The sequence below is a fragment of the Strongyloides ratti genome, assembly GCF_001040885.1.
Source record: "Strongyloides ratti genome assembly S_ratti_ED321, chromosome : 2".
NCBI classification, from domain to species: domain Eukaryota; kingdom Metazoa; phylum Nematoda; class Chromadorea; order Rhabditida; family Strongyloididae; genus Strongyloides; species Strongyloides ratti.
Window position 1 is genome coordinate 5436855 of NC_037308.1, and position 17339 is coordinate 5454193.

At 22.4% G+C, this 17339-nt stretch overlaps 4 protein-coding genes across 4 annotated transcripts; 1 reads left to right on the top strand and 3 right to left on the bottom strand.

The window, feature by feature from the left end:
* Positions 1-686: 686 nt before the first annotated feature.
* On the bottom strand, positions 687-1691 carry SRAE_2000172300 (Ribose-phosphate pyrophosphokinase 2; the record flags this gene model as incomplete). The annotated part of the gene is made up of 2 exons (XM_024652709.1): positions 687-1529; positions 1578-1691. 2 exons carry the CDS (start codon positions 1689-1691, stop codon positions 687-689), a joined length of 957 nt encoding a protein of 318 aa, XP_024506258.1.
* Positions 1692-3297: 1606 nt separating this feature from the next.
* SRAE_2000172400 (Exocyst complex component 1) lies at positions 3298-5352 on the bottom strand (the record flags this gene model as incomplete). Its single annotated transcript, XM_024652710.1, has 1 exon — positions 3298-5352. One exon carries the CDS (start codon positions 5350-5352, stop codon positions 3298-3300), a length of 2055 nt encoding a protein of 684 aa, XP_024506259.1.
* Positions 5353-7189: 1837 nt separating this feature from the next.
* Positions 7190-10019, top strand: SRAE_2000172500 (Nose resistant-to-fluoxetine protein, N-terminal domain-containing protein; the record flags this gene model as incomplete). Its single annotated transcript, XM_024652711.1, has 4 exons — positions 7190-8461; positions 8908-9421; positions 9492-9631; positions 9690-10019. 4 exons carry the CDS (start codon positions 7190-7192, stop codon positions 10017-10019), a joined length of 2256 nt encoding a protein of 751 aa, XP_024506260.1.
* Positions 10020-12197: 2178 nt separating this feature from the next.
* Positions 12198-14210, bottom strand: SRAE_2000172600 (Homeotic protein distal-less; the record flags this gene model as incomplete). The annotated part of the gene is made up of 2 exons (XM_024652712.1): positions 12198-12803; positions 13593-14210. The coding sequence occupies 2 exons, from the start codon at positions 14208-14210 to the stop codon at positions 12198-12200; spliced, it is 1224 nt and encodes a 407-aa protein (XP_024506261.1).
* Positions 14211-17339: the final 3129 nt, after the last annotated feature.

Below are 17339 nucleotides of genomic sequence, written 5' to 3' on the forward strand. Positions count from 1 at the left end.
TCATTCAAAAGAAAACCGAGTTTTACATATTTTATTGTTTTATTATCACATTGAAAAAATTGCTCTATGAAAGTTATGATCTATTAAATATATAAAGTACATTAAAATTAAAAACATTTTACTTTCTTTGAAATATTTTAATGAGAAAAAAAAATAGAAATGTAAAGTACATAAATTGTTGGAGAAAAAATAATCTAGGATACTTTTTTTTTTAATTTCATTGATAAATAATATTTATAAAAGTTATAGAACTTTGAACTTTTGTTAAGAATTTAAAAAATTTGTAATATTTCAAGTTTGAGTTCAAAATTTCATAACTAGTTTCATATTTATTTTTTTACAAAAAGTTTACATTCAAAAAAGCTTTATAAATTTTTTCTACTCTTAGACTTAACTTCACCTTAAAATCACATGAAATAATCGTTTTGCACAAATGATAATGTTGTTTTTTTTTTGTTGCATTATTTATATTGAAAGGTAATGCTTTAATGAATTGATTGTACTTTTAATTATTAAAGTAATTTTTTATGTTAGAAAAGTTTATTAAGAAATTGAAAATAATTTTTCACAACTCGTTTCTCGCCTATATATAAAAATATATAGGATTAAATGATATTAAAAAAATAACAATAATCAGAGATATTCTAACTTAATGACACACGGTTAAAAAAAAACTTTAAATATATTTACATTGGTACGTGTGAAAAAAGATAAGAAACAGATTCTCCATTATGAGTTCTTCTAATAGCTTCAGCTAAAATCCCTGAAATATCAATACATTGAATTTTAGGACACATTTTCATATTCTCTTCTTGTGGTATTGTATTTGTAACAACGATAGCTTCAAATTTTGAAGCATTTAATCTTTTAATTGCTGGTCCAGAAAAAACACCATGAACACAAAATGCATACACTTTACTAGCACCAGCTTCAACTAATTTATCGGCAGCAAGACAAATTGTTCCACATGTATCTGCCATATCATCAACTAAAATGGCAATTTTACCTTCTACATTACCAACTAATGTCATTTTCTCAACTTCATTTGCACGTTTTCTTTCTTTGTGAATTAATGCAAAATCAACATTAAGTCTATCTGCAATAGAAGTGACACGTTTTGCACCACCAGCATCTGGAGAAACAATAACTGAATCTTGCCATGATGGAATACTTTCCCTAATATATTTTAATATGGCTGGTTCAGCATATAAGTTATCAACAGGAATATCAAAAAATCCTTGAATTTGGGAAGCATGTAAATCCATCGTGATAATATGATCAGCTCCAGCAACACTAAGCATATTTGCTACTAATTTAGCAGAGATTGGAGCTCTAGATTTATCTTTTTTATCTTGTCTAGCATAAGGAAAACATGGTATAACAGCTGCAACTCTACATGATGAAGCAATTTTACATGCATTTATCATTATAAGCAATTCCATTAAATTATCATTGACTTCACCTGTACCAGATTGTATTATATAAACATCTTCACCTCTAACAGATTCCCCAATCTCAACATTTGTTTCCTTAAAATTAAAATTACATATTACTTTTTTTTTAAAATGTCAACTAACTTTATTACTAAATTTTTTTAAAGATGCTTTTGAAACATCTAATTGAAGTTGTTGACAAATTTTTTGAGACAAATCTCTATGTGAACTACCACTAAAAACTTTTATATTTGGCATTCTGGTAGGAAATTTTCGGCACCTAAATTCCTCTTTAGCTTTAAATCTGTTGTATGATGAAATAGAAGATTATTATCTTCTACTTTTAATTCTTTTTTCACTTCTGGTGTTGATATATAACGTTTAGGAAGAGAATTTCCTACAGAAGTTCCGATACGACAACCTAAAATTATAGTAAAAAAAATATAATCAAAGTAAATATATATTTATTTTTGTAATAAAATCGGTCAATATTACATTTTGATAAATGCTTAATGAAAATTTTTTTAGATATTATTTGATATAAGACCCTTTGATATAAGTTTAAAAAAAAAGATAACAAAATATATCTTATCAAAATGATAAAAGGTCAAAATTTGAAAATTGAAGTTAATTAGAAATGATGTATTACAAATAAGTGGATATTTATATTAAATTTCAGGTGAAATTTATTATAAAATCAAAAGATAAAAATAATTGGTATAATACTTATAATTCATGCGACTAATCAATTAATAATTCTAACATAAAAAAAATATCAATAAAAATATTACCTGAAATAGAATTTTCCTTACACGATTGGGATAAAATATTTGAATTTTTAACAAAATAACCGTTATCATTATTAATAATAATTGTTTTTGTATTATTTTTTTGATTTCCAACGGCAAATGAAAACATAGAGATTGACGACATCTCATTAATGTCTTTAGAATTAAATTAAGTTAAAATAATCTAAACTTTTTCTTTATATATAGGTAATAAAATGCTTATTCTTGATATTATGTCATTTACTTAAGATTAAAATTTATTACTACTTTTTATGCTATATAAAATACCGATAAATAAGTTGACGTAATCTGGCATAATAATCAAAATGTCCCGATAAGATTTGTTATATGGCATTTAGCTAATATTTTAACAAATATAATTTAAAATTGCCTAACCATATATGTATATATAAATGATAATATAAAAATATACATATACTTATTTTTATTTTATAGATTAATATATTTATATGCCATTCTGATAAGAATTTACTCAATTAAAATCTTTTTTAAAAAATAAATTTTAAAACAGAGACTTACCTTCCAATGGTTGAAAGGAGCCTAAGTGACATTTCTTTTCTAGAAGCATACTTTATTGTCTAAAATCAAAATAAATTTATATAAAAGAAAGTAAAATAATTAATTTTACAATAAAAAGTAAAATACAAATTAATTTTGGTATTTCCCGTTCTACTTTGTCTACCTAGATTTAATACTAATTTATATACTAAATTAAAAAATTGATAAAATGTATATAATTTTAATGATAAACATTTATCAAAAAGAAACATATTTCAAAGTATCTAATAACAACTAAAATAAATATATCATGGTGAAGTCCATTTATAAAATATAAATTGCACTGATAAATTAAACTTTGTCAAGGAAATATAAAACAAGTACTGTTATTTTAAAATGATAAGTGAACATTCATATCATTGAAAAATGATAAACGTGAAAAATTTATGATTTTAAGATGAACAATAAAATATAATTTTTTAATAGAATATTTATTTATTTTTTTTTTCTATAATATAAAAATTATATATAATAATTAAAAAAAAAAAGATAGAAATTTAATGTTGTTGAGCTATTTCACTGAAAAATTGTAATACATCATCAATTGAAACTTCAAGTTCAATTTTTGAAGAATTATAACATTTAGCAATCAAATTTTGATAATGTTTTATTTGTTTAAGGAATGTATCTTGCATGTTTCTCCATACAACTTGAAGAAGATTTGATTCCTCTGTTAAATGTTTTTCCATTTTTTTATATAATTGTTCAAGACCTTTTTTAATTTCTTTACCAGGATATGATGAAATAACTTTTTTAAGTTCATTTTTACTAAATTGTGTTTGATATCCAACTTCTTCAGGTGACATTCCAGATTCTATTGCTCTTTCTATTCTTTCAAAAAATAGGTGAATTTTTTCTAATGGTCTACCCATATGTTCTTTAACATATAAATCAATGTTATCTTGATAAAGTTTTTTCATCTCTTTTCTTTTTTTATCCAAACATTCAATTTTTAATTCTGATAATCTTGAATATAAATGATGATAATTTTCAAATTTTACAACACTACTTGGAGATTTAGAATGTGGTGAAGAAGCCATTTTATCAATTGTTGTTATTAATTTACTAACTAATTCTGTATACCATCGATCTAAATCTTTTCTCCTCTCTGCACCTTGAATAGATTTTTCAGCTATTAAAGCAAGATTATAAAATCTATCTATAGCATCAATAATTTTAATTCTTGTTCTTTTTATTAATTTAACTTCACAATATGATTTACCTTCAGTTTCCATAAAAAAATCAAATTGTCTTTTTATTAATACCATTAATCTTCCAAATATAACACTAAAATAACTATTTGTATTTTGATATTTACTTATTTTTTTACTCATTGATACAAATAAAGTTATTGCTGAATATGGATTTTGTTTACAACATGTTTTGGCAAATTGTTCTAGATGACCATTTACTACATCAAATAATGGTGATATAATTATTCTTACTTGATCATTTGATAACTTATCACTATTTTTACTACCACTATCACTTGATTGAATTGATTGTGTATCAATAGATGAAAAGATATCTGTATGAATATGAAAGAATCTTGTACAAAATTTTTGTTCACTTTCAACAACACTACTAACTTCAAATAATGCTGTATCAAGAAGATTAAGAATATTTGTTTCTTCCTCCTGAAAAGATTCAACAAATGATTTTTCAGTTGTAAACATAGTTCTAGATAAAGTGCGACCTTTGTCAAAACGTGTTAAATGTTTATTTAATGTTTCAAAAAAAACTTGAAAATCTTTTTTATAGATTTGTTTTGTTAATTCTACATATTTTTGAATGGCACCTGTATAAACACCATGTCTAGTTTGTTTTAACCATAAAATAAGATTCGAATAAACAAGAAGTGAATGAAAACGTTGACTATGTTTTCTTAATGATAATTCATAAGCTTCCTCACCTGAATCTCTAAAAGTATTTGAATTAGTAAATAATGGTGAGAGGTGTGCCATTAATTTATCTACAAAAGTATCTGTAACTTTATTTAAATTTTTTAAATGTTCCTGATAAGCTTTTATTTCTTTTAATGGTGTTTCTTCTTTAATAAAATTTTGAATAGCTTTAGCAGCACTTGTACATCTATTAATTGATGTTGGATCACTTAAATTAGCATTTTGAAGAATATAAATATGTTCATCAGCAACACTTTCAATACTTTCAATAAATTTTACCAATTCATGAATTAATAAATGTGTATTTTTCATTTCTAACATTCCTAAACTATATTTTTCTTCAATAAGTTCAACACTCTCTCTAACAAATGCTATTAAACTATCAAATTCTGTTGACATTTCACCTAATGTAATAGTTTCATTTAATGCTGAATCAATGACATTCATAAGATCAGTAACAGCTTGTTCACTTCCCATAATACTTTCAATGTTGGCTCCATCTAACTGCATTAATTGATCCGTCAACATAAAACTAAATTTCTCTGCTTCACCAATTGTAAGGTTACTCTTCTCTAACAACATCCTAAAATCATGTTCTTCTTTTGCCGAAATTGGTTGATAATCATCTCCAAGATTATCTTTATTCATTTTAATGTAAATATATATTATTTTAAATAATAATTATATCTTAAAAAAAATAACAAAAAGAGTAGTATAAATAATAATATTAAGTAATAACTTACATTATATCTAATAATAACTATGTACAAAATATAAAAATAAATATTTAAAAATATAAATAAAATTGGGATGATGTACACTGATAGGAATAATATATTTGCTTTATTTCAGGTACTTTTTTTTTATTCTAAAAAAAACTTTAATATAGTAAATAAAATAAACTTAATAATAAAAAAAAATTGATAGTTATGTATAAAAAAAATTTAAGTTTGATTTAGAGACGAACTTGAGTTGGAGAAATATATATTGTATTTAGTATTAAACTTGTTTACATTTTTGTTAAAGTAAATTAAGTTTTTATAAATCTATTTGTTTTTGGTATATTATGATAATTTTAGTATATATCTTTTAAAATATAAAAACTATAATTATTTAAATTTACCTTTTCAATTATTAAAAAAAAAAGAATTAGAAATATTTATTTTAATTAAAGTTATTGAAAAGTTTTATCATTCTTGAATATAAAAAATAATACTTATAAATTATTATTATTACTTTTAAAAAATTAATCTTAACAAAAAGAACAATAAACTTTAGAAAATATGAACAAAGTACAATAGAACTATGAACATTTTTTATTTTCCCATTTTTATTATAAATAACATTTTTCATGGTGTTAATTTTTTGATAAAAATACCAACTTACACTTTTCAAAAGTTGTTTTTAAAGAATATTTATTATAGAAAAAAAGATTCTAAACATAGTTATGATAAAAACAAAGAAAATGTAATTTTTATAAAATGATTGTTAACGTGGAACTAATATTTTATAACAATCTTGGAGAGAAATTTGAATTTTATATTTGGAAGGAAGTTTGAAGTTCAATCATTTTTTTTTAATATTAAATTTGTGATTTGGATATTAAAACTTTTAATAATCATTAAAATATAATTTTATAGTAATGTATATATATAATTTTATTTTAAATAAAAAAAGTTATTTAATGATTAAAAAAAAATAATGGTATAATAACTTATTTATAAGTATGAAACATTTATTAAATAAAGATAATTTTTTTTATTCAGTAATATATATTAAATTTTATCATATTACTGATAACGATTTAGTAATTACTGATAGTAAAAATTAGTTACAAATATACTTAATAATCTAAAATCCAAATAGATGTAAAGGCAAACAAAATGTCGTTCAAATATTACTGATTAAGTATATGAAACTTTTTTTAAGCACTATATTTAATTAAATAAATTTATGTTGTGCATAAAAATTATATTACCTTAATCATTATATCAATATAATAAATAAATGTCTAGTAATATTAATTTTCTCTACCAGTTATCTTTTACATCATCTCCTAAATAATATAGTTTAATTAAAAATCAAATAAAAAAAAACTTTTTTAAAAATTTGTTTTTACTACAATTATTTTCTTTTGTGAATTATGTATATGTATATATATATAGACAATTAATGTAAAATTAATGAGAAAATATTTTAATTAAAAATATTTTTAAAGTTTTCTATGACGATGTATTAAAAAGATGCCTTCTTATCACACATGGTTGAACAAAATATAAAAAGATCTTTTTATTGGCAATCATTTATCGACAACATTACAACCTTTACCCCTATTATATTAATAATATTTCTATTATTGTTAAACATTAAATTTTATATAATAGTTGATAACAATTTTTATTTTTTAGAAAAAAAAAACAATCTATAAAATTAATTTGTATAAACATATATTTTGTGTAACAATAATAATATTGTATATTTTACTATGAGAATATTTTTTATTATAATATTTTTATTTATTATATTATATAATAGTTGTTATGGATGTATATTATGTCATAAATATACACCTAAACCTCCAGTTCCATTGGATGAATTTAGATTACCATCTATTGAATTTTTACTTAGTGTAAAAGATCAAGTAATTGAATATTGTGATGATACTTCAGTATTTAATTTAACAATCAATTGTGATAGGCAAATAAAACAATTATCTTGTGCTGTAAAAGAATTATGGAATTATGTAAGTAAAGAATGTCCACAAAATGAAAATGAATGTAAAAAATGTCAATTAGAGAAGGCAAAACAATATATGAAAAATAGTTGGTTTTTAGCATGGTTTGATTCAATTGGCAAGATGCCTTCTGGTATCTCTGATGGAAATTATCATTGGTTAGGTGATTATGAACAATGTGCTTTATTAAGTGAAGGAAATTATTTTGAATCAAGATATTGTATGGTTAAATTTGAATTAAAAGGTGATATAAAACAATTTGATGAAGAATGTCATACTTCAACACATTATGATGCACCAAATATAAAATTAGGTATATGTACACCAGCATATTGTACATCAGAAGAATCTAAAACTATTTTAAAATCATTAGCACCTATGCCAATAGAAATTAATTGTGAACCATTACCACAATTATCAACAAAATCATTTATTTTTATATTTATATTTTGTCTTTGGATTTTATTTGTCTTTACAATGTCAATTTTTGAACAATCTGAAGTTGATGAAATATTACATCTTAAATATATAACTAATGCTGTATCAATAAAAAAAAATTTTAGACAATGTTTTTCAACAAAACGTCCATATGATAAGATGCATATATTAGATGGTATTCAATTTTTATCATCATTATTTCTTATAATTGGAAATGTTTTTAATATTATGGCACCATACATGGAAAATGTTGGATTTTTATATTCATTTAATAAAATGTTAATAGCACAACCAATTATTAATTATCTATATCATGTTGATGGTCTTCTAGTACTTTCAGCTCTTTCAACAACACTAAAACTTCATGTTCATGTTAATTCAATAAAAAATACGATACAATTAATTTTAGATAGAGCTATAAGAATATTTCCAATTTATGCATTTATTCTTTGTTTTACAACATTTCTTTTTGCAAGACTTGGAAATGGTCCAATGTGGTCACATAGTTTGATGGCTGATAGATGTGAAAAAGAATTTTGGAAAGAGTTATTATTTATTAATAACTTTTTTGGTTATCAAGAAACTGTAAGTTTTTAGACTTATATATATATATTGTGAATGATCATATTTCATAATTATATCCTATAATTTTATTTTATTTAATAAAAGTAAAAAGGGAAATTTAATTACATACTAAGTCATTGAGTAAAAATGACTCTTTTTTTCAATACAATTTCCTTTTTACATTATTATTACGCTTTTTTTTTTAATAAAAAGAAAATAGGAATAATATTTCAAGTATGGCATCACATGTCTAACTAATGTTTTTATTATCTATCTACAATACAGGTGGTGTAGAATATATATAAAAATATGAGACAAGTAATTAGAGATATTATAATAATCTTGTAAAAGAATTTTAAGTAACAAAAAAAAAATTTATAAAAACAAATGAAATTATTATTTTTTTAAATATTTTAAGTAAAAAAAAAATTATAAAATAATAATTAATATATAATAAATAATTTTAGTGTTTAGATGGATCATATTTAATTGCCAATGCAGCTCAACTTTTTATAATTTTAATGATTTTATTATATATTAACAAAAATTTTCCAAAAGCAACAATATATACATCTTTATTTTTAATTATTTCATCAATTACATATACATTTATTATAACAATTATATATAAAACACCTCCAGCATTGATACCAACACATTTATTTGTTGAAAATAATGGTACAGAAGATTATATTAATAAAATTCTCGTTCAACCATACTCACATATAGGACCATATTTTGTTGGATTTTTATTTGCTTTATTTATTATCAATGAATCATTCTCAAAAGTAGTTGATATTTTATTATATATTGGTGTTTTAATAATAGCAATTTTGGTAATTTATACTCCATATTTATTTATTATATCTGGTATTGATAAATCATGGAATATTTTATTTTCAGTATACTCAACTTTTTCAAATATATTATGGTCAGTTGTATTATTAGTTTTAATTTATTTACTTGATAAAAAAAGTAATTGTAAGTATATATATTTAGTTTTTTATAATTAATTGATATACATGATATATATATCTTCTTTTTTTTTTAGTGATTAGTGTATTTTTATCATGGCGTATCTTTTATCCACTCTCAAAATTATCCTATGTAATTTTTATGATTTCTGAACCTGTTGCTTTATACTACTTTAGTTCTCTTCATAGACCATTTCATGCAACAACAATGGCATATGTAAGTTATTTAATAAAATAAAAAAAAAATATAATTATAATTATTATTTTTTTTTAAGTTATCTGTTACACTGGGAATTGTTGTGGTATCTATAGTAGTCTCAGCATTAGTTGATGTTTTTGTTTCTCGACCAATTAGAAATATTTTTAAATTTTCTGAACGAAGAAGATTTTTAACAAAAAGTAATTCACTAGTAAGTCAGGATGAAAATTATGATTATGGTGTTGAGATGTCAATATATAAAAAAAATAGAAAACCATTAGATTTACAGAGAAAAGAAATTAAAAAAGTTCATGGAAAGGAGGGTGATAAATTGAAGCATCATAAAGGATGCCCAGATTATGAGTCAGATGTCGATGATATATCTATTATTGAACATGAACATTAAAAAAAAATGTTTTAATAAATTAAATTTTTTTTTAAATAATACTTTTACATAAAAATATTATAGTTTTTACTTTTTATTTTTCTTATTATATATTTTATATAAGATAATATCAACATTATAATTATCTTTTGAGGGAAAGAACCATTGAACAAAAAAATGATCAATGTTGCTTAAACTTTAAACATTTCTCTTATTTATAACAAATTTATTACGTAATAAAAAAAATGTTTAAGAAATAGTATTAATGATTGATTGTTTTCTTAAAGGAGTAATTATATTAAAAAGTTCTAGTTTATGTATAATTAAATGTTATAATCAACAAAATAATATACTATATATATATATATTTTTTTTTTATTATAAACTTTAAACAATATTATTATACAAATGTTATATATGTATTTGAACATATATTTATAATAAAACTTTCTTTCTAAAAATAGACTATTGATATAAAGATATATCATCTTTATTATATTTGATATAGTGGACAATTAATACCATAATAACTGTAGGTTATTGTAAAAAGAAAAAAGAATATAAAAAAAAAATTTTTTTTAATACATTTAGGTCAATGAATACTCATGAAATTATTTATATGCCAATTTTTTTATTATAATTTATTTTAAATAAAAAAAAATTGACTTTATTTTAAATAAATTAATTTATATAAAAAAAGTGATTAAATATTAAGGTATTTTTATTTATAATTGTTCACAAAATTTTAAACTTCAACTTTTTTTTTTTCTCATATAATATATATAAGGATGAACTTTATGAAAAATTAATTAAAGATGTTAAACAATGACAAAGTACTTTTCAAGGTTATAAAGATGATAATAAAAAGTTGTCATTATTTTTAATATAAAAAGATAATTATATATATACATATATAACTTCTTTTTATATTATTTAGATATATGATAGTTGTTAAAATGTTTAATAATTATCTTTATTTCAAATATATAAAAATTTTTAAGTTAATATTTATAAATATTTATTTAACAAAAATATATAACCCTTATTATTAAATCTTTCAAATTTTTTTTTTCCCTTATATTTTAAAAATAAACTATCTAAAAAAATCCACTTAAAATTTACCGTATCTTTTTATAAATTAAAAGCTGTACACAAAAATAAAACACTCTCCTAACCTAACTTCTATTTTTAAAATAAAAAAAGTTTTTTTCTTTTGTTATTTACTCATATACATTTATATATATGTCCAAATATATATATAATACTAAAGAAGATAAATTGTGGATAGGATATATATGTATATATTATTATTTTATTTTTTTTTCATTGACAAAATAAAAATTTCATCATCCTATTTCTTCTTTTTTACAACAAATATATATATATATTTCAGTGTTAATGTCTATAGAAAAATAATAAAAAAAAAAAGAAGAAGAAATATTGATATATACATTCTTTTTGACAAAATAATAACAAGTCAGGTTATGGTGTGCCTATCATCTATTGAAGAAATCCAACAACCATCATAAAAAAAAAATTTTTGATAAAACTTTTGTTAAGAATATTATTTATGGAAAATTTTCAATGAGTGATTGAATGAATGATTTTTGTATGTCATTATCTATAGATACATTTTTTTTTACATTAAAAGTAGTAATAGAGATAAATGTAATGTAGACACAAAAAAATGTTGACAGAAAATGTTATGATGTTACAGTAATCCTTTTGTTTGGTAATAAATAGATATAATGTATATATATATTAAGTTTAATATATATTTTATTTTGTAAATTTTAAATTGGATAGAAAAAAAATCCTATTAAAATATAAAAAAAAAAGTATATTAAATACACAATAAGAAGAAATATTATAAATTAATTTTACTTCATTAATTAAACTTTATACACAACATAAACTATAACATTTTTTTTAAATACTTGGCCGGTGTCAAACAGTGCAGTTGAAAGTTTATTGAGAGAGAGAGAATACTTTCAATATATCAATATAGATAAAAGTTGAAGAATCATGTTATAAAAAAAAAATCTTCAAAATAATAAAGTTTTTTGATATGATTTTTCTAAAAAAAAATATTATGTTGGATTATATAAAGTATAATACAACAATTTTTATATATGGGCAACTATTTTTTTTAGTTTTATTTTTTTTTTTAAATATATATATATATACTTTTTTTTTGTTTTAATAATTGTATGGTTGTGTACCACTAAAATATTGTTGTGGATAATAATGTGTCTGAGGATCACACATATATGATTTCATATCAAATGTATTTTCCATTCCTGTTGGATATTTATCAAATGCTCCTTGTGTTGGAATTGAGGATACACCAGTATTTCCAAACATATTTTGTGGAAGTGAATTTGGTCCACAAAGAAATGAATTATATGGATAGGATGGATTTGTTTGTGGTGGTATCATTAATCCTGATGTAAATGGTGGTGCTCCTGTTGAAATATTCCATTGTGAGGTTGGTGGTATTGTTGATGGAACAGTATTATTACTGTCATCTGTAGATTGTAATGTTGTTGACACGTTTTGATTTGATGCGGAAATAGGTGGTATTGATGATGATGGATTAGAGTTTGTTCCAGAACCATGATTAGGTGATGTATTTTGGCATCGTGATATATCATCAGGATCAGGACTATTTGTTCCATCAGCATTACTACTTGATGTATCACCCGCTGCCATATCTTCATCATCTGATGTTCTATCATCATCTCCATCACCGTTCTTTGATAATTTTTTATGTTTAGATCGTCTGTTTTGAAACCATATTTTTACCTATAAAATAAAACATTTATTAATAACCATTTATAAGATTAAAAAAAATTTTTTTTTTAATATAAATCAACATTTTAAATCTTTTTATCATCTTATTGTATATAAGATGCCATAATTGCGTAATATCTATATATTTCAAACCACCCTCTATATTATTGTCAAAAAATCCAGGTGATTGAGTTACGTGATATGACAGGTGTGTCCAAAAAATTACTTCCCTTAGATTGAAGCAACAGATAAAGGAATAATTTTTTTTTTTAAAAACAATTATAGGATAGAGAATTTATAAAAAAGATGCATCTTTAATATAATATATAAAGGTATGTTGTTTTATTATATATATATTTTTTTTGTTATATACAGTTACTTAGTTAAAACAAAAGAAAGAAAAAGATAATTGGTATATACAAATGTAATAGTAATTTCGGATAGGTAAAAAGAAGCTATATATTTAGAACACCTGTAATTACCTTATGTGCATGTTATTAGAAGACCCACAGGCAAGTTATACTTATTAAATATATTACTTTAAAAATACCGCAAAACTGGCATTAGAAGTTAATATTTTGTAGAAAAGGATTATGCCGAAAATAGAGATGTCAAAAAGTTAAAGGACTTATTAATTTGTATTAAAGGAAAACTTTTTATATATCATCACACCATGATATATTGTTTTTTTTTTTTTGGTTAAGATTTATGGTGTGTCAAATAAATTATTATAATGATTATGTATGAAAATAGATAAGATGATTTACAATGTGTAAAGTTTTATATAAAATAATAAATTACCTGAGTTTGGGATAACCCTAATGTTGCAGCAAGTTCAGCTCTCTCTGGTAATGCTAAATATTGTGTTCGTTCAAAACGTTTCTGTAATTGTTGTAATTGCTGACTTGAATATATTGTTCTTGGTTTTCTTATTTTTTTTCCCTTCCCGTTTATCCTTACTTCTCCACCTTCAATAATTTTTGTTGTATGATCATTTCCAAAACCTTCTGGACTTGAAGTATTTTGATGATAAAGAAATGGATTTGTTACTTGATTACCATTTTGTGCTGTACTATAAATTGAATTTTGTGTCATTGTTTGTAATTGTGTTGCTGTTGAAGAAGTGAAAGATCCAGGATAAAAATAGGGAGTTCCTTGGACTGTATTAATTCTAAAATCAGGAGGATTATTATATACTCCGTTATTAGAATAATTAGCTGCAGCAGCTACCAATTTTGCTGTTGCATCTGCTAAACCAGGAGATGTAGTTGTATCAATATTATTTGTTACACCAATTTGTGAATAGTCTAATGATGTAGATTGTCGTGAATAAATATTAGAAATATCTTTAGAACCATCTAATTCTGCATAACTACAGCTTTGAAGGTCTTTAGTTGCTTCAACGCTGCCACAAGACATTTTATATAATTATATGGTATTATAGACGCAAGGTAGTGATTAGAATAACTTGTGCTAGTCTGAAAGAACACCGAATTAATGGATTATGAAAAAAGGCTATATTTATGAAGCTATAGTTATGAGGCGTTATTGGTTGGAGGCAAGGGAAGGCTCTGATCATAACGTTGGTTGCCACAGTTGACTGACATTAACAAAAATAGGCAGTGGGCGGTTCATATTATAAGGTGGAGTTAACATATCATTGGTTATAATATTTTCTATATATAAAAAGGACACAAAAGCATCCCTTAAAAATATATAGAAGAGTTTGAAAGTCAAGGTTTCTGGGGGCAAGTATTAAATGATAATAATAATATGAGGGTGAATGATCAATATAAAGATGGATAGCTTATAAAAATAGAAACATTTCTTAATAATTACCAAAATTACAGTAAATAAAAATAGATTAGTTGCGATTATAAAATATAACAGTAGAAAATCTTTTAAGACATATATTATTTATATAAATTAAAATAAGAAATAAATAAAATTTTTATCTTAAACATGTTTTTATAAAACAAAAATATTTAAAAAAAAAATAAAATAAATGAATTTTTTAAAACTTTATAATATGTTTATAATATATTATATTAAAAAGTATTTATTTATAGTTAGTAGTTTATCATCATTATTTATATATAATAATAATTGGAAAAATTTATCTAATGAAATTGGCACTCTCTTAACAAGGTATATGTAATATTATTATTATCTATACATCATACATTTAAGCCGACATTTATCTATTTAAAATTGAGTAACTATATATGGAAGAGATTTAGAATATCTACAACAAATGAATACAAGATTCATTCCGAAATCCTGTAATAATAATCAGACCCCCTATAGAGGCCTAACACATGTTTTTCACTGTTGGAAGTCGCTAACAAAGGTTCATAGTTAAGGTTGGAACTCAGTATGGAATCCACAGTAATCATGTCTCGTGCCGTGGACACATGTTGAAAGGTACCTGTATTAAAAGCACACTGTGAAGATAAGAAAAGGTAGCTAAATGCAGCTTAAAGAAAAGAAAGTATCATTTATATAGATAGATATTTATATATACACACATAAAATGTATAGATGTGTAAAGAAAAATATTTTAAATTAATACTAAAATATAATAATAAAAAAAAAAGGAAGAATATTTTTTTGAATCCAACCTCTTTAGTATATAACCCCATTTTTAGATTGATAATGTAAAATAAAATAAAAAATAGTTTATAATATTAACCTAAAGGAAGTTTGTAAACCCAAAATAAATTCTAATTTTTTTTTTCTCATCATCAATATTTGTGAAAGGGTAAGCAGTTGGCGGAAATCCCAGGAACAGAGCAGGAAGTTAGCAATTATCTTTATAGCAATCACAAATATATACTATGATATATGTTGAAATATAAAAATTTGATACGGTAAGAGTATATATATATATGACAATATGTATATAGATATATCTTCTGTAAAATAGAATAAAAAACTTTTCTTTTTTTTTTTTTAAAAATAGGTTGGTAAATGTTGAGTTTTAACTTCCATGAAAATAACAAAACACTTTTGGCATTTTTAGTTTTATATAGTAATTGGTACTTTGAAAAACAAAACTAAAAATAAAAGATATTTCATATTTTTCATAACAATATGACGTTCATTTTATAGAATAAATATAAAAATAATTTTTAACTATAATTTTTTTTTTTGCCGAAATGGATACATTTTTATGGAGTAAATAAAATGATGGTAAATGAAAAGAATTTATTTCTACAGTAATTACCAGTCGCTTCACCAGATATCTATATGATATTTTGAAAAGAACTCTGAAAATGTCCTTGATTTGTATTCAATCACAAGCAACCATGAATGAATGGTGGAACAATAGAATGAATAGCCTAAATTCTGATAGTTCGGTGTGTTGGAAAAAGAAGTAGTATTTTGATAAAAGAGTGAATATATATGAGGAAAGCAATTATCTTTTGTGGTTGATTTTGTTTTATATTTTATTTTATAAATAGTAATAATAATAATAATATATATATGTATGTATGTAGAAAATAAAGCAAATGACAACGATGTGTGATTAGAAGGAAAAAAAGGAAATGGCGGTTGAAATTGGTTAATCAAAATTACAGGTAGAACACATAGTCCTACCTTGAGTATAAATATAATAAAGGAACCACCGACATATACTAAAAATCCCAGATGGTTGAAGATCTCTTTATATTGCAGGTGTGATGATATATACATATCTTCTTTGTTTATGCTTCAATGAACAATAGTAATCAAAAATATTTGAAGAAACTTATAAGACAGTTTAAATAGTTAATAAACTTTTTAAATAAAATATATATAAAAAAAAGAAAGTATTGTAACATTAACAAATGAATTGGAAAAATAAATTACATTTTATTTTATTTTGTTATATTTTACTCTTACATCATAAAAAAAAAATAGTATATTAAACTTTTATTTTATTTTATGAGCTCATCAACAATTGTTTTTGATTATTTTTATAGGTAGGTATTATATTTTTCTTGTCTATTATCATAAAATTTTATACTTTTTTTTTTTGGGTATATATACATTTTTACATATAAATTTTTATGTCTATTTCATACCTTAAATTGTATACTACTATATATTTGTAATGTCTTTTATTGCTAAACCATTACTTAAAATTGTAGTATTCTTCTTTAAGAAAAGTAAAAAAAAAAAAAAAAGAAAGCCTAAATTTATATTTAACAATATTATTTTTTTTTTTTACACATTAGAAAGATGTAATCTGTAGTCTTATCCTTAAAGGTAAAAATATATTATTTATATTTACCTTAAGACTGGAAATTATCGTAACTTGACATCTTTTTTTCTTATTATTTCACCTATATCCGTCTCAAGATGTCTTAAGTGTCAATCAAGATGTAATTTTGAATCTGTAAGGACATTCTTAACCTTACATCAGATAATGCGACACAGCAGTAGCTTCTGGTCAAAAAGGTAGCATTCTCTAAGGATATTTAGTATAATAAAAATAAATATGATTGAATGAATCAAAAAAAATATAGTAGCGGTATCTCATTTTTGTGGTATTTTATCTGAAGT